This window comes from Blennius ocellaris (assembly GCF_963422515.1).
Source record: "Blennius ocellaris genome assembly, chromosome: 15".
Lineage (NCBI taxonomy): Eukaryota > Metazoa > Chordata > Actinopteri > Blenniiformes > Blenniidae > Blennius > Blennius ocellaris.
In genome coordinates, this window is record NC_137664.1 from 8,592,658 (window position 1) to 8,620,440 (window position 27,783).

The following is a 27,783-nucleotide window of genomic DNA, read 5'->3' on the forward strand; positions in this document are numbered from 1 at the left end:
AATACACAGACTTACAACATAACTATATGTGTTGAAATGTTCTGGAAATAACCACAAACTGCACTTCTTTTAAGGTAGTGTTATTTATTCACGGCTGTAAAAGAGGCAGAACCATGAGAAAAGAGAGGTGAAGTATTAAGATTGTTCATGGTATAATGACGAGACATTTAACATGGAAGTTCGAACAGAAGATACAAATCGGCATAGTTGTGAGGCTTTACCCATAAAAAAAGAAAGAAAAAAAAAGAGAGAGACTGACAGGACTATAAGGACTTCAGCATTGTTAGCAGCACAGTAAAGCTAAAATTAAAAGTGAAACATGAGGGGTTGTTACAGTCATTTACAAGACAGAAGACAGTCCATGCAGTCCTTCAGGACATCAGTATAAATGTTCTGCTCTGAGGAAACCACCAAACCACCAGCACTAAAAACAAAAAAGGTTCGATAAGCATCTTGGATAAGGTAAAACTCCTCTCAAGGGAAGACAAGATGACTTCCGAATAACCACATTTGATCCCAATGCCAATTGTTTGATTACGTTAAAAAAACACAAAAAAAAAAACAATTCACAGCAATTGTTTTAACTCCAAGTCGCACTCATTTTGTGGTTGATTTGGTCTCTTGAACAGACAATGCCATTTTTGACTTACTTCATTGGGATCGAGAGTTCTGGAGAGGAGGTTCACGTGTTAGTAGAGCGTGATTACTAACTTTATACGAAAACCGGATGAAGACTGGTTTAGCAAAGCACGTTAAATGCCCTCAGCGTTAATGCTCTGCAGCATCGTTTGCAATCCGTTAATCACAGTGCCGTGACAAGACAGAACTGCTCCTCCAGTGTACAAACTGGAAAGACAAAAATATTCAGTGGCTGAAGAATAATCGCTAAAACATTTTACACAGGAAAGTCCAAGTGGAGGGGATCTGACATAGGGTTGGTTTCACAACATTGTCATTTACATGTTTTATAACAACTGCACCCGTCTGTGACTGACAGAAACTAGGAGTTCCAAAGTGGCTTATATGAATCGGGGGTGACGGGAGTTCACAATGTGCTCCCTTGGCTCAATCTACTGCATGAGAAAAAGCAATGAAATCACAAATTACACACAAAAAAGGAAGTTTGAAAGACAAAAAAAAAACAAAAACAAAAAGTCAAGCGGAAATAATTAGAATAACTGAGAAAAAAAAAACACCACACAGGGCTTGTTCTGTCATTTACACATTCCTTCATAGTAAAGACTTACAGTCAGTAGAAAATACATTACTTCATCTTGCATCTGTGCGCTATACAACACCATGATCATCCTCTGCAGCACCTCGATCGTCTTTTAATGAATCTGCGTTCGTCAAATAGGAAACCAAACCTACCATAAAGCACTTTGCAGCACACCTGGCCGTGTGAGCTGCTCGTAGGAAAAAGATGTGAAGCTCGAGAAAAAAGAAAAGAAAAAAACAAGAATTCAAATGTGATAAAAGAGTTGATGAATAAATGTTTTAATAAAAACACTGCATCAATGACAGGTTTCATTCGAGTGAGTAATCCATTAAAAATAATGCAGCTGTGGCTTTCTTGGGTCTGCCGACATGTAATTCGATGGGTGCACAGCTTCAGGAGTACAACTTGTAGATGTCAGATTTATAAGGTTTTCTTTCGGAATTTGCATTTTTTTTTCCTTCTTCTTTTTTTTTTAAAGACACTTTTGAAGTATTTTGATACAATCCCAATACATTCTAGTGGTTATATGGATGAGTAATACTTAAAGATTAAAAACAAAACAAAACAGGATAACAGCCTAAAACCTCAAAAGCGCAAGTGTGGACTAAATAACTGACATGCAATTAAAGGCCAGATGGAGTGGACAAGACCGAACGCATCACTCACTCACAACTAGGAACCTCGAATAATTAAAAACCTTTATGCAATCATTTTTACACTGTGTACAAAGTTGGCACACACTAGCGAGGAGAGGGAGGTTAATAAGCTAGCAACATATGATATCAAAACAACAAAAAGCATAGTGGCGTGTAACTGCGGCTCGCTAGAAGGGTGCGACGATAACCGACACGGAGCAAAAATGAAAAGAGGCAGATGCCAGCGCCGAGGAGGACCCATCCAACACAGTCCAGTTCAGGACTCGCTCTTTTTTTTGTTTTTCTTCAAGAAGGAAGGAGTGCGGAACTTCTTTTTCTTTTTGGAGGGCGATTTGCTGGGGGACTCGTCGCCCTCCTGCTCGCCGGCGGCTGCATCGGCATCGGCGTCGGCGGCCTCCTCCCCTTCGGCTGCGTCTGCGGCGTCGGGGGCGGAGTCTTCAGCAGGAAGCGCCGGAGCGTCGGAGGGGTCGTCGGGCGTTAGGTCTGGAAGGGTCTGTCTCAGGGTGGCTGCGTCACTCTCATCCTTAAAGGTTTGCTCGGGCAAGGATTCTGGTGGGAGGAGGGAAGGGGGTGAGGGGGGGGTGGAGAGAGAGTTATTGATCTGGGAGGATGAACGTGACGGATTTGCGCTGCCGACATCACGTGACGGCGAAAATCAACCAATCAACCACTGGTTACGCTGCGGAAGCATCATGTCATCGCTGCAGGAGCCCACACGACAACCACTTATATATATATATATATATATGTAAATATATACGACACGAACGTACACAAGTCAGCCCAACACACGGCAGACTTTGTACTCTCCGGACACGAAAAGCCTTGAAGCACAAAGCACTAACAAACAAAAACACTGCTGACGAAGAGAAGTACATAAAACAAACTCCAGTTAAAAAGAAAAAAAAAGAAAAAAATCAAATCTCACATATAAAATTAGAACCTTTACTTTGAAATAAGCCACACCAACATGTACTGATGCAAGTACAATTAAGTACAGCTACTTTTACTTTGCCTAATGTTGACTAACAAGTAAATGTACCATGATAAAGAAACAGTAACTGATCAACCGCTTGAATTTTAATTGTGACTTTCATCGACCTCACAGCCTCTTTTCAGTGACACGAATCCTCGTCTCACTTTTCAACTGTGAATGAAGAGAGGGTATCGTCTCCATAATAGTTTCAATTGTAGTTAAAACATTTTTTTAAATCCGCTTCGAGTCACAGCTCAAGACTTCAAAAAGGACAAATATCAGAGAAAAAAAAATGTGACCAAGAACTGAGACTATAAAACCTGAGATGCAACAAAAAAAAAAAAACAACTCTTGTTCCATTTTCAACATTAGGTCAGAAATACCACAACAGAAAATCTGTGACAGTATTTGAGGCATTTCATCCACACAGCATGTTTAGTTTTACCTTCATCTCAACAGGGAAAACTTAATGAGTGCAGTTCCCATGTTCATTTGTACCCTGTGTACAAACAGAACAATATGAATAACAACACTTTTCTTTTTTTTTTGTTTCTTCCCACAAAAAAAAGCTCCAGGCCACAACAACAGTGAGTCTATGTTATTATAAGTTATATGACGTTAAATTAATTCCACACAGGAGAAGCTCTCAGGAAGCAATATGTCTTGAATTATCAGCAGGAACCAGTGAATGCAGTAGTATATTTTACTATTAAACCAGATGCTGGGAGTATAGAAACTAGCTGCAGATGTTCAATGTTATGAGTCCAGAAACTATTGCGATTTTATATCTTGAAAGCTGCAAGCACATCCACTGTACTTTGTTAATGATTTCGAGGACTTTGATGCTAGAATCATAAACAAAATACTCCCAGCTACAAAGCTGCAGCCAGAAAGTCTGGATCAGCCCACACTGACTGATCGGCACCACAAGCAGCATCCAAAACGCTGTTACAAGCGTTTTATTAAACATCACCGACATGCAACAGGAACCAGCGTAAAACCACATCTATCAATCCTCATTTGACATGTCTCATGTCGCAGTGGAGCAGACGTGAGTTTGGAGTTCGCTTCAAATGCCCGCGTTGTTCAAAACACCAGACAGCCAAGCTTTGGGCTTCAACCAAGTTAGAAGCTGGAGAACCGGGGAAAAAAACAAAACAACAGCAGCCGGTTTGTTGAGAAAGCCACACTCGAAAAGTACCGAAAGTACCTGGTAAAGGACTCGTCTGGAAGACAAACCACATCCAAGACATTTCAGAACATTACCTGATGTTTCCATGAGACAGAGATAAACAGTCAGATCACATTTATAACATGTGCGAGAGGTGGTGGTTCTTTTGGTAGTGAGGAGAAGAGTTGGTCTAATGTGAAAGATTAAACAGGTTGTGAGGTTTACTTCAGAGTCCTCCTTAATTTTTTTATTATTTAGGTTCCAGCAGAAATTGGATTGAAATATAAAACGTATGTAAAAGGAATTGAAACGATGCACACAAGTGTGCAAACTGACAAATAAATAGAAATAACAGAACACACACAAGCATTCTCAGGTTCAATGCATGGTGCTGGTAATATTAAGGTATTTTTTCTCTCCATAAACTGGTGATTGAGGATCTCTGAAATAGCCCCCATTAACCCGGGGTGAAAGACTCAGAGGAGTTTAGAGAACCAAGACAAAAGTCCCAGATCCCAGCGAACGGGTTAGTTCAAAACCATACAGCGGCTCTGCTAGGGAAGCCATGCACAGGAAAAAAGGATAAGATGATCGAACGCAGACGTGGAGGGTGACAGATAATTAGGAGGGAGGTGAGGAGGTGGAACAGTACATACTTACTATGGCAACAGGTACTCTTTTGTATTTCCATCTCCTGATTGTAATCGCAGGCACAAAGAAGAAAAAGCACAAGTAGAAACAAATATCTATGCAGATCAAACCACAGGCACAGTGTTAAATAAAAAAAAAAGGAAAATAAAATGTGAAAGAAAACACCAGAGGATAAAAAAAGAAGAAGAATGGCCGGGTACCATTCTTAGTAGACCCCAAAAAGATGGCAAATGGAAGTGAAGGGGCACAGAAGATACTGTACAGATGTTAAAAAATAAACATCTCTGGTATTAGATTACACCTGCGATCAAAGCCATTGACCTCTTTGCCGACTGCTCCTGATAAATGCAGCTAGGAAAAGGCAATTTACAATTTATTAAAAAGGAAAGAGCTAATTATAACTCTTATAGCAGCTTTAGTATCATGGTGAATGATACTGCTGACAAAGGTGTAATCCAATAGTAATAAAGACCAAGAGGGAGAAAATTAAAATAAGATTTGGATTGTGGTTTGCTAAGTTATTGTCAAATATATTTATTACGGTCTCTTTAAGCTATATCCTGATGTCGATTCTCAATAGACTAAAAAACAACAACTTTGTAATTTACTGTTGCTTCTAAAGTGAATTAGATCTAAAATCCTCTTGGCCTGTTATTACAGAAAACACAAGCACAACACTTGTAGTAGTATTATTAAAAAGGCCACGACAGCAACAGACAGGCAGGTGGACAGGCAGGAGCCTCTGCATTCTTTAGAAATGTCCGACCCGTCCAGAGGCAGGACTTGAGAAACCCATGCTGAACCGAGCAGGACCGGGTCAGTGGAGTCGAGTGTGTCGGAGCAGCGTACCTTCTTCTGCTCGGACTGGGGTGCTGGGCGGTGTGGAAGTGGGGTTCAGCGCTTTGGGCTCCTCCTCAGACTCCATTTGTTGGTCTGCATCTAAAATAAAAAATCAGCAGAGGTGAAAATATTTTCAAGACAAAAAAGAAAAGGAAAAATATTGAAGAACCTTGCCACAGGCGAGACTGAATTTATCTATCAAGCGAGTCATTTTCTACCTGAAATTGTGATCATTTCATGTGTTAAAATTCACACCAACAATCCCGTCGCAGGAAAGGCAACCCAAAGAGCCGAACGTGGGACGATTTAGGCTTTAATCAGGGGCACGCAGGAAGCTACTCCAACAGATCCCATCAAATCAACCTTCAAACACCAGATTCAGGTCATTGAGTTTCGTGGAAATTAGTCAGAAGCCCAAGAGGGAGAGTCGACACCAACAGATTCGACAGAAGACAGATTAGCAGGAAAAGAAGGACCAACATTTGTTTTCCACACATGGGAGGCTCTGATTGGATGACTGAGATCAGACCCTTAAGAGTTAGCACAGAACCTCATAGCAAGCGTATTTTCATTTTGGTGATTTTAAACCTTAAAGTGGCCGTGACTTTAGAAGCAAAATGCCATATCTCCTCAGCGTTTCGTCCAATCAAACTGCAGAAAGAAGTTTCTGATCTGCCAGAGCTCGGATGCCTTTGGACAAGACATCAGAGGCAAGGGAAGAGGGGTCAAATGAAGAATCAATCACAGGCTGCAGAGTGTAAAACTGTGGGTGTGGAGGGTGCTTGCATGTGATAAAACAATGGCAGCAGGCTCCAAACCCTCAGGGGGGGAAAAAAAAAAAAAGAGGGGGGGGGAACACAGCAGGCAGGAGGGGGCCCCAGACTCCCAGTGGGCAATAAGACGGACCAGGGCTGAGCGGGGGGGGGGGGGAGGAGAGAAGTGGAAGGCAAGACCCCGCCTCAGCTGGTGTACCTGGAGCCTGACCTGCCTCTGCTGCCTCTACCACAGACGGCTCCTTGCAGAGGGCTCGCACCACGGCACAGTGGAACTCCTTTTGCGGAGAACCCGGGGTGGACAAAACCTCGTCCGTGGCAGAAAAAACGTCGTCTGCGTCCGTCCTGGAAAGTTCGGCACTGCTCTGCCCTGCTTGACCCGACGCAGCAGGAGAGGAGGCGGCCCCCTCACTGGTTGCCGTGGTCCCTGCAGACGGGACTTTCTTGACGCTGGGGCAGTCTGCTGGGGAACGTGGAGCTTCAGCCTTTGGCAGCATTACCGACTCTGGATTGGAAACACTGGGGGCGCTACAATCGTCTCGACCCTGCACTGAGGATCCACGTGCAAGTGTGTGGAGGCATGGAGACATAAAATCACAGTCTGGCCAATGTGAATATCACCAAGTCTTTACATCCTTATGCAGGAGACAACCCTTTGTTTATTTTTATTAGCTGACAAATTAAAATCCATTTCATGTCCGTCACTCATCACATTTACCTTCGGGTCCTTTCTGTTTCTGCTCCACCTCTCTGCGGTACTCCTCCAGCTCCTGGTCGGTCAGCTTCGTGAACGGGTTCGGTCCCTGCTTGCTGACAATCACCTTGGGCTGATACTCCTTCTCGATGATGGCCTTGGATGCGGTGATGAGCTCGCCCTTCAGGACACACAGAGAGAATAAATAACTTCAGGGGAAGGCAAATATATCACTTCGTATATGAGCAATTGGTTTGAAATGTGTTCGGCAGAAACGAGGCGGGTTGTTTACACTCACAAGTCTTATACAATACAAGGAAAAACGTCATCCATGGTTGATGAAATGTCACATTTCAGAACAAGTGTAAAAACTGTGAGAGGCTGTCAGGGGGCCTTCCAAATAAAAAAACAACAACAACAACAAAAAAAACAAAAAAACAAGATACATAAAAATGTGTAGAATGTGATTTTTCTTCCCCCTCCCACTCATCCAGTAGATAACGTCCATACACAGAAATAAAAACTACTTCACCATCAGAACAAAGCAAATAATAAATAGGAATTAAAAAATAAAGAATTAAAGTCATTTTTTGCTTGCTTCTTTGTAAACAAAAGACAAGAAAAGAAAAAAGTTTAAAAAAAGAGAGATTTAAGTAATTAAAACTTAAATAAAGCAGAGCACTCAGATCTCTCCATTAAGAGAAAGACTGGTAGAAATAAATAGAAAGTCTTGCAGCCCACCATTTGCCCCAGAACAAGTAGTACATTTTGGTTGAATGTCACATTCCCTGTGTTTGTAAAATAAATAATATAAAGAGTTGTTAATAACCGATGGCAATAAATAACATTTTGTGAGGAGTGCATGTTGGAGGATTTATTCTGAAAGTTAAAGCTGAATTAAGACTCTGCTACTGGTTCAGTTATTATGGTATTAGGATGCATTTAATTTTTCTTAATTAGAATATATTTTTAAAACAAAAAAAATGAAGTTTCAAAACATAGAATGAATTTGATCTCAATCAGTTTCATTCCTTGCTCCTTTATAAAACGTCTTTCTGATACCTGCCATCCTCCAACCTGTCTCTCTTCCTTAACATATTATTTAAGCAGTTCCTAAGCATGTTATTGAGAGAAAGAAGGATTTTCCGTCTTATTTCCATAAAATCACAATTCTTTGAAAGAGCAAAGCCAATCAAAATCCAATTTTTTTCCCCCACCATCGATAATTTGGAAAAATTTCTAAACAGGATATATTTCTTACTGGATTTCTGCAGAGTCTCTAACAAACTATTTTTCACATCCTGTACATTACATATTGCTACTCTCCCACAATGATGTGTTCCGACTCATCAAAATGACCCGAATTAAGACAGATAACAGGACTGACTTGTATTGGCTGGTTAGTTTGTATTTTTTGACTGTCGTTGCCAGGCAGAAAGGCAGAAGGTACTAAATATGCCTAAAGGGTTAATTACAAATCACATCCTGCTCATGCTTATTCAAATGGTTGCATATCTAATTTTAAATTTGTATGATTATATATTTAAGGGCAAGTGTGAGCATATGTGTGGATATACACATACGTATTCTGCTTTGATTCCATTGCATTGTTTCAATATTAAGTCGGATAAGAAATAGGTGTCCATGTTAGAGTAGGAAGTAGAAAACGTTGGCGCCGACATGCAATCATTCAATGAGGGGGTGGGGGGGGCGGGTCTCCTTTCTCAAATATTACAATAAAGCCTGATGCATGTGGCCGAGAGAATCAGACACAATTAAATCCTGCAGTGCCCAATGAGCACCATAGGGATGAAATAAATAATCATAGACATCATGCACTGACAAACTACAGTCACTTTGTGCTGAAAGCGTCAGTGGATTTCACAAACGTACTGTCAAGAGACATGCAGTGAATGCCACCATCACTGGATCTCGATGGAATGCTACTGCCCCATCCTATAAAAACGTGGTCAAAGCTATTCTTTAGAGTCACAGCAAAGTGTACTAAACATCGATCAGCATCAAGCTGAGAAGAAGCGCTACTTCATTTGCATCTCTGGGCCTGAATGTACATGAACATATTGAACCGATTCAGTCACGGGACGTTCCAGACTGACCATATTCTAGCATCATTATCCACATCATCTACAAAGGCCGAACATCAAGTGGGTGAGTGCAGGCTCAGACGATTGACTGGAGGGCGATGTGAAGTACAGGTGGAAAAACATTGGCGATTGGAGCAGTAAGTACCTTTCTAATTGATTTAGCAGGACTATAGGACCCCTCGGACACATCGAGGCCATCAATAGTGTCTGTACAGTCAGACAGAGGGGCATCCTGCAATAGTAAACCCAGTGAGGGGAGGGGCACAACCAAGCTCAACAACAGCAGCATCATTCAGATCCAGCAGCCTGCAGGGGAGCTGTGAATGTGTGCAGACGTTCACAAACACACACGAACACACAAAGGCGGAAAGAGTACATCTCACTTCACCGGAAAAGCTATTGTCTCAGTGATCGTCAAACAGCCACGGGGCTGCTTGTATTCAAAACTGCTCTAGGACAAAAGCAGTAAAGTGGGAAACTCAAGAGAGCATCTTTTCCCATGATTCTGCCTTTTCAAAAGTAGTCATATACATTACAGCTGAACTTTTGTTTTGTGACTTTCCACCTCTGTAGTCATACACACCAAACAAATCAGAGACACAGATGCATGCAGATAGAGATGGGCCTCGAATGAGGCGCGGCATTGTGGAAAAGCATTGCAGCCAGCATGCACTGTAGCACCAATTCACCCACACCAGGGGGCGCTGTACCGTATCTTCATCATGATTGAATGAGAACATTCTAGTCATACAAAAAGGTTCATTACCCAGTCTAAAAAATTACTTCTGGCCTGGTTACAATCTGCCCTTGTGAGGCTGATCCTGGTGTGTCAGGGGGAATATCTTCTGATTTTACACAAACATGGAAAACTGGCAGCTCGCAGGCTAAAGTTTCCCTCGGGGTGTACCCTGCCCTCGCCCAGGATCAACTGGGATTGGCTCGAGCGCCACGCAACCGTACACAGGATTCAACAGGATAGAAGATGGATGGATGAACTTCTATCCGGGATTAATAAAGTATGTTCTATTCCATTTCTTTCCATTGAATCTGGAGCAAAAATTCTCATATACCCTTGAAGAAGAAGCGTTTAGGCACGACTTGCTGAAGACTGAGCTCTTCAGCGATCCGAGGGCGATCCATGCAAACAGGACCAAAACAAAGACATCCCCAAGCATGACCTTTATTTGGTATTTTCCAATAACTGTAAAATAGCACATGCAGAAAGGAAACAGAAACTATACGACTGGGATTGAGATTGTAAATGCCCGTTTTGCTGTGTGCCAAAATAACCAGCTTGCAAATGCTGTGATGGAGACAACTTAGGATTTTGCCCTTAACTCAAAAAAAAAAAAAAAAAAAAGGATAATTCATAAAGATAATGTATGAATATGAATATGGACACAGCTGGAGCTGGTAGATGGAACATTTGGAGAGCAGAGAGTTTACCTCGCTCACCACATACTACTCACCTGCCACAATGACAACCTCTGTGGTCAAAGAATAACGTCACAGTTACAAAGTCACCCCATGCTCTTGTAAATCACGCGGACGGAGGACAACTTTACTTGGTCCAATTTTAGGGGTATTTACATCAAATCAGTTCAAAGTGAAAAAAAGTTCTAATTTTCTTTCCAATCAGCTCCTTTCATTACAGCTCAGTGTCCAGATCGAGTTCAAGCAAAATATTCACACATTGTGTCAACACGGCTAAACTCCAGACCTGAAGAGAATATGCGAGCACATTTGGTTTGGATTTCAGATTAAAAGCATTCTGCATTCACACACCCAAAAAATTTTGTTTTTTCTGAGATAGATTTTCATTAAAATACACATTTGTGTCATTTCTTTTTTTAACTATGATATTTCAGAAAGATCCTGCAGTAAATTGTAGTGTTGTGAAATACTTATGTCATTAACATTTAGTAGAGAGTCAAAGCCAGTAATGCCGTCTTCACTTTTTGCTGGATGTCCTTGAAACTACCAGTTTAAAGATTAACTCTGACGTGTAAGATTTTATTTGTAGTTACATTACTGTGACAAATAAACAACTTTGCATTTAACCTGTTAATCAATGCGTTTACATTGATTCTCCCCTTTCATGATACCAAGCTTGTATATATGGGGGGAATAAAGTTATTAAAATGTATATTTTTAGTTCAGAAAAACATTTTTTTTTTTACTTGTGTGAATACAAAACATTTCAGTAAAACTTTCAACTGTACACCAAACATAATCATCTCCAGGTGTCAGGATAGCTGGGGGCTGCAGAATATTTAGATGGCAGGCTTTAACACTGACCTGGTTGAAGCTGCGATCCACCACAGAGCTGGCACAAAGAACCTGAGACTGGGGGCCCGCGGTCTTTATGTCCTGCAGGTTCTGCTCACGGATCTGAAACAACATAGAAATGTATACACATATATTCAAAACCCCTCCGACTAAAACAGTATCTAATAACTTGGGGACTTTTAGTTAAAGCCTCGATTGTGATGCTCGGTCTAAACTAACTGGATGTTTTTTTTCTCCAGTAGAGACCTCAGCTGTGGATTTGCGTTCTACTGTTTAGAGATGAATTGATTCCTTAACTAATCTGGATCTTTGTCTCAAATTAATTGGTGTATCTGCTTCTGCGCTGGCATCCAGTGCAATAACTGTGGTAAGAACATAGAGAGGGGCACTACAACGGCTCTGGAAACAAAATGGAAGAAAAGGCAGAAGTCTTGTTACCTTATTCCTCATTTCCAAAACATCCTTAGGGTTGGTGTTCATTGGGATGAACTGATTGGCTACAGCAGCCTGGCGAAGCCCATCCTCCTTTGTCCACTGTAAACACCACGTAAAGTGTCATAAAGCAGCTACAATCAGAGGCACAGGATGATACATAATCCCAAGCACAAAATTATATTCAGACAAAAACTATTCAGGCTTCACAACACAAGAATCATGCTGAACTGAAACTGACAAAATTGGATGATTGTAAAAAGGTCTGAATGGTAAAAGTGAACCAATGATGATGCACATTTAGGAAAAGATATACAACTTCTATTTGGGTTTTATTCAATTCAGGAGAGGGCTTTCTAGTTTAAAACATTTACATCAACACATATATTATCCTCGTGTGACTGCAGCTGAAAATCTGCTCTGTCTAAAGAAGATTAATTTATTCAAAAGTAGTGACTAAAACATCAGAAACTCACAGATAAACCTGTCGTATCCCAGGTAACCCGGAGAAACAAACATTTCTAAAAATTACCCAATATTGTAAAAAATTATATATTCTAGTTATAAATATATTAGAGAAATGACTCAAAGCTTCAGATTTGAATCTTTTTTTTTTTTTTTAAGAGACTCAATGCAGTAAAGCAATGTTGAGGGTTTCACAAGTGGCCATAAAGACATAACTCTGAGCTTAGTTTATTGGTTTCAACATCCTTCAGATGGACTTGTGGCCACCTTCTTTTCCAAAGATGATTGTTGGAGATACTGAAGGTTAAAGAGTAACACACAATGACTTATCAGTACATTTGAATTCTTCAAAAGGTCATTTGTCATCATCATTGATGTACCATTTAAATTAAAAAACAAAAACAAAACAAAAACATAAGGCGTACAGGGAAGATCAACTGAAAACATCACAGAATGAGAACAAAATGTTAGAGAGTAAAAGGGGAGATGGGGAGAAGTGAGGGCTGGGTGGTGGCGAGAGGTGAGGGGAGAAGTGAGAGATGGCTGGGTGGTTGGGTGGCTGACCGAGACGATGAGGCTGGCTTACGAAGCGAAAGTGGCAGTGAGGGGTGAGCTGGCATCACCAAAGTCATTTTCCAGGCTGATACACAACAACAAGGACGACAGAGATAAGAGAGAAACACACCCAGACACTCGCCCGTCTTGGGACGGGGCGGAAAAAAAAAAAAAAAAAGGAGTCACAACACTACTACTAACTGAGAATCTCTCCTACAGAGGATCAAACCTTTTATTGTCTTACTAAAATATGTGTTCCTCTTTTAGAGTGAAGCAATAACCCTTAATTGTTTTTTTGTAAACCTGGTAATGCTCAGCATGTTCAAAGAAAAAAGGTCTGCACCCTTTTCTTGCACCAAACTGAATGAGCAGCAGCTGGAAATTAAATTTTCATGCAGATATTTCAACTTTTTTTTTGAGACTAAGCATGTTACTCGCAGTGGAAAGCGTAAGCTCATGACCTCATTCCTGCATTTACTCCATGACTGGCTGGTTAGCTGCCAAACCAGGAGCCCGATGAGGTGGGGATTTTGGATGGAAATAGCTGGATTGGGGGGGGTTGGTTTGAGGTATGAGATGAACATGTAAACACAATATACTCACTGAGAAAGAGTCTCACAACACATTATTTCCTACTTTCCCAACAGGAGATAATTGGTTCAAAAGTCAGATCAAAATTCACGGTTTTTCTTTGGTTTTGTTTTCAATCCACTCATGCAGGCCTTGAGGTGTTCAAAGGAATTCACTTTCAGAATAAAGTGTCAACCAGAACGAGAAAGAAAAATAAAAGAGGAAACACAAACATACAACTGGGAACAGTTGCAAGTGTTTGAAGAATAAAAAAAATAAATAAAAAGCAGGCTGCATAACTTGCCAAGGACATTTTTGCTTTGTTGTAAAACATAAATGAAATACTCATATTGTACCTGTCACTATAGAGGAAAAAAGAACTCCTCCAGACATGCCACCTTCCTGCTTTGTCCAGTGACATTTCTAATAAATATATTCTCTCCTCTCTTCGGCATTTGGCCCGACTCGTCTATAAGCAACAAAGTTAGCCAGCGTCAAGATGCAAAGGCAAACCTAAACGTGTGCATTAAAGGTGGTGAGCAGTAGAGTGATCAGCAGCAACGTCACCTCGTCTTGCCACATTCACCTGCCTACTTGAGGACTCATGCCACACCCCCCTGCTGCTCGCTCCTCTGGGAAAAACATCAACACCAACAATGCATTTCACTACTACACATGCAGTGGGGCATGCGGTGGGCAGCTGGCCTGGCATCATGAAGCGTTAGGGGACCAGGGGGGGGGGGGAATTCATTAAGAGTCACCAAAAAATTACAGCTGGGACACAAAGGAATTGAGAGGAGTTAGCTGGATTACAGTGAGTTAGCCTAAGGATGGCACAAAAGCATTTTAGTTGACAAGCGATTCTGTTAAAAGATTCAGACAACAGCTTCAGCTTGTACTATAATGAATTTCACGGTACCCGAACCGTCAGGATGCCGACCACCTACCCATTTCCAACAAGGTAGCAGTAAACTCTAGTACTATGAACAATAAGGTAGGCACAGACCAAGCAGTTGGTTATACAGCTTGGCACGCAGACACCGGACGAGAGAGACTGCAGCAAGGGTTTGACGTGATCATGTGTTATGTTCGTCCACACCTTAGGCTTCGACTTGGGGCTGCTGCCGTCGGGCCCGTCCTCGAAGGGCTCGTCGGGGCGGCCGCCGGCATTGAGCCAGCGGGTCTTGTCGCGCTGGCCGCGCTGGAAGCTGTGCTTCAGCGGGGAGCGAGCACCTGAGTCACTGTCTTCCCCGTATGAGTAACCACCGTGGGCGGAGGAAGCGTTCTCCGCGTCACTGTACTTTTTACCTTTGTCTCGCAATGCCGGGCAGCGGTAAGGATAGCCCGTTCTGTAGCCCTACAAAAACAGGTGCGGAAAAAACAAACAAACAACAATTCAGAAAGGACAACGCTTTTGGATTGCGCTGTTTTAACACACAAAGTCACACAATTGTTTTAGAAGCAGCAAAAACAGGGAAAAAGGGAATTTAACAGCTGCTCCATTCCAGGCATGCACAACGATGAGTAGCAGCTTGTGTTGACACATGGTAGATAAATACCACTTTGCAAATAACTGGAGGAATTGTGTACCTTTCATCTTATACTGAGCTTTCAAAAGTTTTGGAAATATACATTTTAATCCTGCATCACCTGGTAATGAAACCCTAAACATGTAAACCACATTTCTTGCGTAGTGTGGATTTGGATAGTTTTTTTTTTTGCCAATACCTTCAGGTACCGGAACCACTTTTTAAATTGAAAACATAGCTGTCCACAAAAGCTAACTGAATAAGACCGCCTGTGTAGAGTTTTACAGGTTGTCTTGAGTAATCTGCACATTTTTCATGACGAGACAAAGAAAAATAAATATTCTAAATATTGGGGAAATTGGGGAAATATACGTATATACGGAGAGATAAATGCAGTTAAAACTGCAAAGATCAGCTGATTTGGTTAGAGGCAATAAATCTTCAAACATTCAGTAAATTGGGATGGTATCTTATTGGCATCTCGTCTCCTTTCTCCTCCTCACTTTATGCTTACCAAGTTGTCAAGCATTCTCATGAGAGCCTCAAACTCCTGCTCCCCGACTTGCCACTTGGGATGTGTGGCAGAGCCATCTGCAGCCGGCTCAGGGACCCGCGGGCGTGACTTGTATTTCCCCGGGTCCAGCATCACCAGATTGTCTGGGCCTCCAGCGCTTGCCAGTGTTCGCACCTGGAAAACAGGAAGAACAAGAGGCAGACGGACCCAGAACACAGACAGGACAAAAGGAATAGACGTGTGGATGTGAGCACAAACACAGACATGAAGAAAAAGGAAGGGACACGTATAAAAAGAAGTGGAGAGACAAGGGACAAAGGTCAGCGCTATGGAAACTGCAGACAAATGCACAGCGCCAAAAACAACCACTTGAATGGGAAACTGTTTTTATAGATTAATACATATTTCAAGCAGAAGTTGAAGGCTTAAACTGTTATGACAAATGTACCTGCCTAAGTCAATATGGTTCATTGGGAGAAACCGTGTGTGTGTGTGTGTGTGTGTCTTACCTGAATCTCACAGGCTGTGACCAGGTTGTGGATGTAATAGAAAGCCTCCTCCACTGTTTCGCCTACTGACACCAGGCCATGGTTCCTGAGGATGAGGACCTAATACAGACATCGATACGCTGATTAAGCATTCTTTTTCCCTTCCACATTTGAAAATGCTCAAACAGTGCGTCACCTTGCTGCTCGGCCCCAGGTTCTTCTGTATAAGACCACATTCTTCCTCATCCACCAGTATGCCATAGTAGTCATGGTAGGCCACTTCACCCAGGGACAGCGCCTCTGGTGAGATGGGTAACAGCCCACATTTCATGGCCGACACCTGCAAACGAAAAGGATGTGGTCAAACAACTTATCGTTACCTCTCATGCACCTGTGCTGGATTTAGGCAAAATTCCCGATGCGACTTACCGCGGCGCCTGCTGCTGTGTGTATATGTACAATACACTTGACATCAGGCCGAGCAGCATAGATGGCAGAGTGGAGTACGAAGCCGGCCTGGTTGACACCGAGGTTGGTGCTACCCCGGTCGACTATCTCACCTTGAACGTTTATCTTCACCTGGAGTTAAGAGTTCAAAAGACAAAACATCAGTAAGACTCTTGTTTAATGAAACAACACATTTTTGTGAGCCACTCAGAACCTTCTGCTGCTCTGTACAAATGGAACGTATAGGCCTGTACTCAAGGCTCCTGATGAGTCAAAATCCAGGTGTGTATGATATATCACATTCCATTGGTGATACATGAAGGAATAAGAAGTTAACTCCAGCTGGAGGACGTCGTCATTACCAATTCAGAAGCCTTTATAATGCAGCATCTTAATAAAACCAAGCAAATTGGGAAATATAATTGTCTGTAATGAGGAAACATCTGAGAAGTTTGGCAAAACAGGGCTGTTAACCGTGTGTGCATGTTTCTCATTTCTGGTATTGAAAATAATAAGATGGGTTTTTTTTCCATGCGCGTTTAATATCTTTATTTTAGGAAATAGAATTAATGCTCCATTATAATGTTGCTCTGTAAAGCCTTTATCCAAATATGCCATCTTACAAACAGAACAGTAGTTGAATAATTTTTCATGGTTGAATAAATAATACAGGATCGCGTCAGAGTTAATGCGAATAAATGTTTTAAACCAGTTACTTTTACAGAAAATAGTGAAGCAATAGGAGAAGAGCTACAGAAAAAGATAAAGGAATAGCCCTCACATATTTGCAATCTATGCCAATGTGATGTGTAGGAGGGAAGGAGCACTTCATGTGTAGTGTGCAACATACACTACACATCTCCGCTTTTAGACCATGTATACTCATTAAGAAAAAAAACATGATTTGGCATTTTCTTCAATATCTGAAATGATTCCTACCAAACTGGAAGCAGTGATTTCACTGTAAAGAAGTCCAAAAGGGACGATGAGGAAGCGCTCCTGGTCTGAGTTCACCCGGACCTGCAAGGAGAGAAACTGCATTAATCCACGGACACCATAATGAATGGCTCAAGAATGTATACTGTTGAATGTCATAGCTATTGGATTAACAAAATACACAATCCAAAGAAAACGACTGAAGATATTTTAACTTGGCTTGGGGCTGATCAAAACTGAAGAGGTGCGGCAAAACTTTCATAAGAAATTGTATTATCTGACAAAAGAATTACACAGAGCAAACATAAAAAAAAAAAAAAAAAAAGATCTTACTGTGAGGTGGTTGTAAATGAGCTCAGACCAGCCGAACAAGTCAGCGAGCCGATAGAAGGCAGCCAGCTTGCAGCGGAGAATCTTCTCGCCCTTGTCGTAAGAAATGGAGTCCGACCCACGCAGATCGTTGACCGGAGTGACCATCCCCAAACCTGACATGAAGAAATGAGGTCACACCTGGAGAACAACACTGAAGCCGGAAGCAAAAACTGACTCACTGCAGTGCTTTAAACAGAAATACTAAAACCAACTCATCATTCTAGTGCACACAGAAAGTAATCAGGCTACTTGAAATCAACTGGACTCTGTCCTGAGATTAACTCGGGCACAAGCTGCATTGCTCATAGTGAGCAGACATGGCAGGGCTGGGGTCAAAAAGTCACGCCGACAAATTCTGTTCAATGCTTACTCATGTTGAGCGCCGCCATGCCTCCCTGCGGTGCCGCGGGATAAATGGAGGGCATGCTGGTGGTCATGAAGTCTGCGATCTGCTGCAGAGCCAGCAGGCTTGTGGGCGTCTTCCCCTTTTTCAGCTGATCCTGGATCATCGTCTCCAGCTCCTCGCAGAATGCCTGAAGGTCATTGAGACAGTCACACACATGAGAAATAAAGTATATTTGAAAAATATGGAGAAACGGATATGTATATTGATCGGAGTAATGTCATCTAGAAGAAAAAAAATTGTAAAAAAACCCCCAAAACAAACATTTCTATCTGCACTGCTGGGAACTCGTGACGGTAAAACCTAATCCGTGCACTAGTCAGGTCTCACTGTGCAGACTCGGACAGATCACAGCCTTTCATACAAACAATAGGCCTGTAAACAGTGCTGCTCTCTGTCCTGTGCTTTGACAGAGTCACAAACAAACTATTGATGACGAATATACTGGATCTAACATGTGATGCAGAGACAGCTGCTTCCTGTAAGCTACAGCAGTGTTTACATTCAATATTGCGGTTGTTGCAATCCAAATTAATTATACATATTAGTAGCACTGCTTTTTTTTTTTTTTTTTGATCTGCAATAACTGTCATTTGTTCTACTGACCGGGCTCTGTAGTATCATGGAGACCCTCTTTCTTTGCTCCATCATGTTAAAGTCCTGCCGTAGGTCGGGCGCCATGTTCCTCTCCCTCTGGTACTCTGGACTGCTCTCATCCACCCGGTCAAAGTACCGCTCCTTGTGAGGGGCTGTGGTGGGAGGCGGGGCCGTCACCACTCCCGCACCTGAGTCGCCGTTCATCCTGGTCTGGCCTCCTGATGGAGGGACAGATAAACGTTCAAATCTTTAATCAAGGTGAAATAGACGAAAAGTGCTCAGCAGTTCAACGTTTTCAGGCTATGGTACACTGAGGTCAGACAATAATAAGACATTTCAGCCTCTAGGTAAAAATACACTCCTTAATGGCCTAATTATAGAGTGTATTTTCATTTTATGTTGTCTATAACATCAACTAAAGCCTAAAACAAATGTCAAAGATCACACATATGGTCATGTTAAGTAAACGCAAATAAGATGCAAGATTTATTGTTGTACTATTTGACAGGTTAATTCAGTCTATCGAATAGTAGTCAGTAGTCAGAGGAAAGTTCAGAGGAAAGTTCAAATTGTTCACATTTTAAAAGCTGCAAACCAAAACACAGACAGAAACTCTTAATTGAGAAACTACTATAAGCTTTAATTGATGGAGTTGATCAATTGCATTTTACTGCGTTTGCCGTTTGAAGTGTTTGAATTTGATTTGCCTGTCAAACAAATTATGTGTAAAGTACAAAAAGCCTGAAGTTAATTTAAAGGCTTTAAATTAAAAGGATGAATATTAAATATTGAATTTCACAACAATTAGTGACTTTAAAGTAATCACAGCTATGGATCCAGAGTAATTACACCTTAATTCTACATGTAGGCACGTCTATTCATCTGCGATGACAGTGTTTGTTGTAAAATTTGCATCTGTAGTTACGTTTCTTTTGCAGTTTTCTTTTGTTGTTAAATTACACACGTTGCTTAAGTAAAACACATAGTTTCAGTTAAGATCTCAGGGCATAAATAATGATTTTACAGTCATACAGAAATGAGCTTTAAAATCGTGTTGACAAATAATCTAAATAATCTAAGAATATTCTATTGAGTTAAAGACTTCCCCATCTTAACAGCACAACACGGTGAAAGTATCATCGGGTAAAAAGAAAACATCTGGTCTGTCTTTATAACATAAAACTATTCATAAGAGATGCACACTCCCCTTCTTCCTGCCTCGGTTATGAGCTCAGGAAGATTTGATTTTATTGATCTCCACAATGTGCTTCTTGGAAACACAACAGCACTCAACCGTGAGAGCCGGGTGAAGGAGAAGTCAAGAACAGCTGAGAAGACAGCAAGTGAGCCACATGTCTCATGAAATGAAAAAACAACAACTCAACACCCAAGACCAAAGGCTTTCTTGCCACAAATGTGCTTTCAAACATGCTGTATGCACCACCTTCCATCCATCCAAATCTACTGCTGCACAATAATTAACCGACATCCCAAGGAAAACAGATTGCTAATGGATCCATGCCCATCCACCAGGCTTAGGGAGGATAAAAAAAAAAAACAACCAAAAAACCTCTCCACTTGTCTGTCACAGCACAGACAACTCAATCTCTGGATGTGAAAGGCACGAGCAGACTTGGGAGCCACGGGAAAAACATGTGCGCACTGTGTGGTGGTGGTAGGCGGTGCTTTGGTGGAGACAGATGCAGCCCATTAGTCCGCGTCGATGCAAACGTTCAGTTAGAAGTACCACGACAACTGCACAGAGAAGGCAAAGCATCCGGACTCACACAGAGCTGGGAGGCTCTCCTTTTCTGTCTGCTGCTATATTACAACTCACCAGGTGATGTACCAGCTGCAGGGTGAAAATGTATATTCCCAGAACTGTTGAAAGCGCAGTTGAAGATGAAAGGTACACAATTCCTACAGTTATTTGCAAAGCAGTATTTATCTACCATGAGTCAACACAAGCTGCGAATTTTTCCACAACAAAACCAACAGTTTTTTTTTTCCAGTTTCTGGTCACCTGATTTAATGATGTCTTCTGTGTGTCAACTCCAGGCCAATTATACCGAGTTTATTTTTCTTATAGAAAACACTGAATAGTAATAATGTGGAAAAACAGCAAGAGGTTTCAAGACCGTTTCTCCACAGCGTTTTCAGGTGAAAATAGTCAACTTGAGATCAACAATAACTGATACCGCACAGGAACTAAAGCTGAAGCAATGCTCAGTTTGCTGTTTGCAGTGCAGTGAAAACCCATTTGAGGGCCATTAGTTGGACAACAACACAAACACTGGTGCTGACAGCAAAGCTTTGCCTGAAGAAAATCTAGTTGTGAATAGTCTCAGGGAAGAAACCAGCAACAACACTCCAAAGTTAAGAGCAAATATGTGGAAGCAGCTCCAGTTTTTCTTTTTTGTTTTTCCTAGTTTTGGCTACAACATGGGGGAGCTGTGGCCTCAAGGTGAGAGAAGCAAGCTTGTGACTGAAAGTCCCTTTGTTCGAATCCCACGACAAAGATTCACCACTATGCACAGCCCTTGATCACCAACTGCTGAATAAACATATGTAGCAACCCCACGAAATGTTTCGGCAACTAATTCTTTGTGATTGACATCAACATGCATCAACTAGATGCAGTTTCATCAATCAACATGGATCTCATTATTGCGTAAAGAATCCATCCGTTCTCCACATGTGAAGAAACTCCAAACTCCTGAGAGGAAGTGACTGAATCAGAGACCTTCCTTGTGACATTGGCCTTCCAAAAACCAAGTAGGAAGTACAAACAAATAAAAGTTGGGCGCATGTTTCCTCTGTAATCTTTCAGGAAGGAAAACTCTGTTGTTCTGTCTCATTCGTGTGATTCGGACATCTGTTACCGACAGAGGAATTAAGGACATCGGCAATTAAATCTTGTGCCAAACACACTCATTAGAGTCCCTCATTTTTGGCTTCTGCACAATAGAAGTAAAAGAAATTGCTCACCAAATGATAGAAATCGACTTGGCTTAGCGTGAAGCTCAACAAGAATCAAATTTACTACATAAAACGAGCAGGTTTTCCTTGAACACATTTCACTTTGTGCTTCACAGAGGCTGCGATGTAGAAACTGACCTATGTCAGCCTGCTTCACTGGGAGGAGGTTTTAATTCTTCCAGACCGTTTGTCACATCTTATTCTCGTTGGCCTGACATACAGACGAGCCACACTGTTGCTCTGAGACGTTCATGGCTATTACCCACAGCAACGCTGTAGAACAAATGCTGACAATGAACAACTAGATTGCCCTTCAGTCACAGAATTTGGGTGCGTTTTGAAAATGTCTCAATCGAACTAACATGTTCGCAAGTGTTGAAAGTCCATTTCAAGTTTTGAGGCGTCATCATTATAACATTATTAACAGGTGTATATAAAATCAGTTCTTGGATTTAACCTCTAACCTCATTTTAGGATGAAGAACTAATGATATTAAAACCAGAAACTTGAGACAGGCTGAAGTTTCACTCAGACCACAAACCAGAACTCAAGAGTAGATGTCAGTGCGAATGTTGCTCACTGTGACCCAACCCTGTCCACTATCGCACTGCAGGAATTGTGTAACAGGATCCTTTCGACGGAGGCTGCCATCACTCCAGACACTTCAACACTGCAGTACACAACACCACAAGATCAGCCAACACCGACAGATACTATAGACACTATAGAGCAAGTGTTTGTCAAAGTAGGCAATAAATATCCAAAACTGTATGAAAAAGGAAGAAAAGTCAACTGCTCGTACAATACATGAGGAGATGGATTATGCAGAGACACCCATCACCTTCATCTCGAAAACAAAGCAAGAAGAAGTCAAATGGGAGTACGCAACAGCAAAACGACTGAAGCAATTGTTTTAAGTGAACTAATTTCCTGCTTGACATAAATCCTAACTGAATTACTCCAGCCATGAAACAGCACACACACACACACACACACGCACAACTCCAGCAACTCCCTTTTGAATCACGTATAAACATGATTCGATGATTTATTTCCTGTCGACGGTGCAGCAATATGCTGGGAGCTTTCGCTCCACGTCTCCACGAGACTGCCCTACTCCTCTATTCTGGTCTCTCTTCAGAAACGTGGGCGCAGGGTCTGAACGAGCCTCCGTGCCTGTTGAGAGTGTGATCGCTATGGAAACCAAACACATCACCATGGAAACAGGGGGCGGCCTGTAAAGATCGGCATTATGCAAGAACAGCTGTAGGGCCAACATCGCACCGTACGCCCAACAAGTGTGACAAGACACACACACACACACACCCTCAAAACCAACTCAGTTAATATCAAAAATCAAAACATGTCCAAGGCTCTGGTAATTATTCAGACTTTTTATGTGCACAATATACTGTCTGAAACACAAGAGTGTATTTTGTTGCAACAAGTCTGCATGCATGCGTTTATGAATCCTTTAAGAAAGGAAGAAAATAGTCACCTAATGACTTAATCTCTTGAGTTCTGTAGGAAACAATTTGAGCTTCTAATATGGCACACGGTTGTCAATTGTCCGGTACGGTCGAATCAACATACATCCCTGGCGTCCACTGGGAGGAGGTCATCATAAACGACTGTATCACATCAGCCCGGTGACACTGACAACGGGACCGGGCCCTGGGTTCAGTGTAGTTCTCGGCAAATCAATGCTCATCGCCACGCTATGACAGCGCCGCTCCCTTCTGGGCGTCGCCACAGACGATCATGTGATCCACATATTCGATTCGGCAAAATGGACCTACAGTGGTGGTGACCCATCTGACAAGGGGACCCCGAGACCGCCGCTGAAGCCATTTTGTGCAATGTTGATCATCTCTTGGTAAAATGGCACTTTAACTGACTCAATGATGAGTCATCGTTCCTCGGTATAGCGGGGTTTTAATACATACAGTATATAATTTCACTGCATGCATCATCATCACAAACCTGAGGTATACACCGCCTGTTCCTCTTGAGACTCTATACATATGTGCGTTACAAAAAGAAGTGGAAAAAAAATCCTGCTATGGAAATCAAGAGCACAATGTCTCGGACGATGTTTTGAACTTTAAATGACACCACCCATCAGTTCCAGATGTTTCCAGAGGCTGTGATGAGGCAATAAAGGGTAGTTCAACAGATCTTGTTATGGTGCATGAGAACACTACTGTCTGCTCAGTCTGTATCCAGCTCTTCATCAACTCAAAACTATTCCGTATATTAGCACATAATTCCGTATTATTCTAGCTTGGGCTTAGAAGATGGAAGCTGGCACTCGATCATCTTTTCAGACTGTCTGACAGATGATTACGCTGTGTGTAAAAAAAAAAGTCGCCAATCAAAGTGACCACCAGTGAAAAGATCATTATGTGTGTATTTAAAGAAAACGGCAGGGGTGGGGAGGCCTCAATGTGTTGCTGGTCTTTCTGTGACACTTTTAGTGTGTGCACAGTTGGAGTTCCAAGCGGTTTTCTGACATTCAAGTGAAGCACTCAGACAAGACCTCTTTATATCTGTGAGCTGGATGCCTGTCGTTATTGCGGCCGAAGAATCCAGTAACAACTGCTCATGTGTTTCTGCGCGTGCACGCGAGGTCGCCAGCGACTGCGGCAACCAGCCGGAATGCTTTAGGTGTCACATTAGTATGGATCTATGTATGGTGCACTCTACCGTGCTTAGCGTGCATGGAAAAGTCCAAGCATTAGTGACGATACTGCTGACAAACTGAAAAATAAGACCATGAGGATACAAGATTACGTGTGCGAATTACCGATGTTTCGCATATCGCAAACAGGAAACCAGACACGAAAACGAGGATCTGTAGCCAAATTACTTCTAAACCAAAATTGTAGCATAATTTTTCTCAAAAAAAACAACTGCGCAAAACAATTAGAGATGGGGTTTTTTTTTACTCACATTGCACATGTGGACATGATGGATATTTTCGGGGGTCTACGCAACCAAATATTTAGCGTTTTATTGTTCGTAACCTCAGCATTTGCAAAACTCATTCGCAAAAGACTGACTTATTCCCATTAAATTATGTTTCAATGCATTCCTACAAGCCAGAAGTCAAAATCACCAAAATAAGAAAAAAACGATCCAAAACAACAAAGTGAAATAACCGCTCTGCTACTGAAATGCTACTTCAGGGAGCTGCAGACACATGTTACGACAAAACAACATTATCTTTGCCAAGTTGGGTCTAAGAAGAGAAAGGGAAAGTATAAACCAAAACCAAAAACATTATTACATGCAATGTGTATATTGTGCAGTCCTAGTAAGTATTGTATCCATCTTCGTTTCACTGTCATGATAAAACTGGTGAATAAATAATATCACCAAGTCAAATCAACTATACCCTTTCTGCACTACAAAAAAATTATGTTCAATGGACCTTGTATGACTTAACCTCACTCGCAAAACCTTGGTATTTCTCAATCTTAATATCAGGCGGACTGTCATTGACCTGACTTCATGGATTAAGTGCCACTACGTTGGCCTTTATATCACTTATGATTGAATTTACCCTCAAAAGCATGTTCCAATATGGATACCTTATATCATACATCATGCACTTCAAAGGTGATGCGAACAACCATACTTATCGCAGCTCTATGAGACAGAATAAAATATTATATCGTGTAGTCATTGTGATTTTAGTTGCTTAAAGTGGCAATGCCATTAGTCATAACTTCTGTTTGTAACAGTAAAATTACTGCAGAAACATCATAGTTTGAACTGTAAAAGCAACATCGAAACACTGTTCATGTTGGCATGTCGCATTATGAGCAGCAATCTCAAAAAGTTTAGTTATGAGTCCTATAAGCTTTTCCAAGCTCTCCCATGGGATACCAACCCAAAACTGGCGGGTCTTATAATCCAAAATGAAACAAAAAAAATGAAAGTAGCATTGCTGCCATGGGCCTGGCAAGTGGCTCTGCTGTGTATTTGTCTTAGTGCAGTTCCAGTTTTATCTGGTTGTCGCACATCGTATGAAACAGAGCGATGGGAGATTGGTCTCTGAAACAGCAGTCCCCTCCCTGCACAGTTTCCCCTCATTTCACACTCTGGTCTATACTATCATGTTTGGCATCTGCACAACACGTGTCTGGCTAATCGTGTGGCCCAGTCGCACACACTGCCGTGACACTTGTAGTGACCCTTGCAGTGTCAATAAGAGGTCGCAAATAACTAAAGACATGTCTATACCTTAGACACCCACTAAGTAATTACATATGGAGAAGACAGACAGAAAGGCCCTGAAATGAGGAACACATTTTCAGCTGCACTGCAGTTATGGGTGTGGGCGAGGGGAGTGGGAGTTAAACAAACACACCGCTCTATCTATGGTCAGTTTGTACCAATGTGCAGAATCGTATTGTGTGTATCCAAGGTGGTCACCTGGAGCCAGAGAGTCACCGTCTTTTAACACACGTACACAAACACACACACACACAGCATTTACTGCCACAGTTTGGTATTGCTTCGCTTCGTGGATGGTGATCATGAAGCCTAGAGAGTGCACCAGTGTAGAGGTTATATTCAACAGTTGAGACCTAAAATGGAAAATTAAGCACTTTTATTCCTATAATTCCTCATTACATGATGACAAAGAATTTTTCTTATGCCAACATATACAAATTCCACACAACAGTGACAAAATTGCCTTGAGTTCCTAGACCTGTAACACAACTTATGATCTTTCTATAGTTATTATATATTTAAAAAAGACTATATACAACTGTGCTATGTTAGAAAAACTTAAAGAACCCAGTACTTTACCTTTCTTGAACTGATTATTTTCTATGGTTAATAGTTATCTATTTAAATTGATTAGTTGTTGGGTCTTTATAATGTTAAAATATCAATACAAGTTAAAAATGTCAAAACAGTATTGGACAGCATAAATTCCTGCATAAAATTCTTACTACTGGCAGTTTTCAAGCAAACTAAAGCACAGATTACTATCATGATGGACTGAAGAAACAATAAAGAAAAAAACACTCAAAACTAAAACTGAATAATACAGGTGTTATTAAACCAAAATATGTCATGTCACAAGTAGTCATCAATTATCGAGCTGCTGCAGGTCTTTTTAAATAGTATTTTGGACATTTGCACCATCATTGCAGAGTGTATTACGATGCACTGTAATTGTTGTAATGAACATTATATACAGTGCAGCTTGAGTGTAATCCAAGTATCCTAAAAAAACTAAACTTATTTAATTTTAAATATTTTTTTTTAATCTTGACTGATGTAGTGAGGCTGCTGTAATAAGCCCATACGTAAAATTTGCTTACAGTGGATCATGCAGGACACAGACGTGTGACCTCGTACAGGAAGCTCGTCCATCACCACACAGCTGCACTCAAAAGCTCACATTCCAGGATTTGGAAACACACCCAGATACAGTGACAAGCATGATTTACCGAGCATTAAAAAAACCCAACTAAATCAGATCATTTAATATGATTGTGCGAGAGAGAAATGCTGAATTATCGCCACCACGGGCCTCTACTAGCAGCAAGCTAAAGGCAGTTAAAGGGACGAAAACACTCTTCGCACAAAGTGTGTGTGTCAGATCATCGGTTGATTTTTCTATTTTATCCAAGAAACAAGCGGAGTATAAGAAGAATGACTAAACCCCAGTGAAAGGAGAAGGAATTAGTGATTGATAGTGTTTCCAGCAGGCTCTCTGCAGACTCCCCCGCTTAGCAAAACACAGCTCGCTACAGTGAAGCACGTCGAGGCACAATTATTAACCAACACATGGGCTGTGTGCTGCACTAATCTGTCGTCGAAAATGCAAACACTGGCGATTATCTCGACGCTTACCCTCTCTTTGATGAAGTGATGAAAAACAAACAGTGCTGGGCGAAAGCAGGACACGACGATTCTCAGTGTTTTTGTCCCCGACCCTGGAGCTCTCAGAGTGGGTTTATCTCTCTGCGCTCGTCCTGGCTCCGCCCATCTACCATCACCCCGCTTGGGTGCGGCAACAGCCTAATCTCTGGCACTCTATTGGTCGGGGATGGGCACGTGACCAATGGTTAGTCGGTGATTGGAGCAAGAGATGTGCG

General features: G+C 41.6%; 1 protein-coding gene across 9 annotated transcripts; it reads right to left on the reverse strand.

Moving 5' to 3' along the window:
• Positions 1–79: 79 nt before the first annotated feature.
• Positions 80–27,665, reverse strand: add1 (adducin 1 (alpha)). 9 transcript variants are annotated; one of them, XM_080510050.1, is made up of 18 exons: positions 27,539–27,665; positions 18,692–18,900; positions 18,053–18,215; positions 17,644–17,795; positions 17,314–17,394; positions 16,357–16,506; positions 16,124–16,267; positions 15,949–16,047; positions 15,440–15,613; positions 14,496–14,753; positions 11,813–11,908; positions 11,384–11,476; positions 9,231–9,317; positions 7,005–7,161; positions 5,523–5,612; positions 4,062–4,077; positions 3,297–3,350; positions 2,295–2,424 (listed from the first exon to the last, which is right to left on the reverse strand). In XM_080510050.1, the coding sequence occupies exons 2-17, from the start codon at positions 18,884–18,886 to the stop codon at positions 3,299–3,301; spliced, it is 2,007 nt and encodes a 668-aa protein (XP_080366176.1). In that variant the 5' UTR covers positions 18,887–18,900; positions 27,539–27,665; the 3' UTR covers positions 2,295–2,424; positions 3,297–3,298. The 9 variants fall into 9 exon arrangements, 8 of the variants coding, with proteins under 8 accessions (XP_080366174.1, XP_080366175.1, XP_080366181.1 ...); XM_080510053.1 differs by lacking the exon at positions 2,295–2,424 and adding an exon at positions 4,683–4,716; XM_080510051.1 differs by lacking the exon at positions 3,297–3,350 and having other exon boundaries at positions 2,260–2,424.
• Between the last annotated feature and the right edge of the window lie 118 nt (positions 27,666–27,783).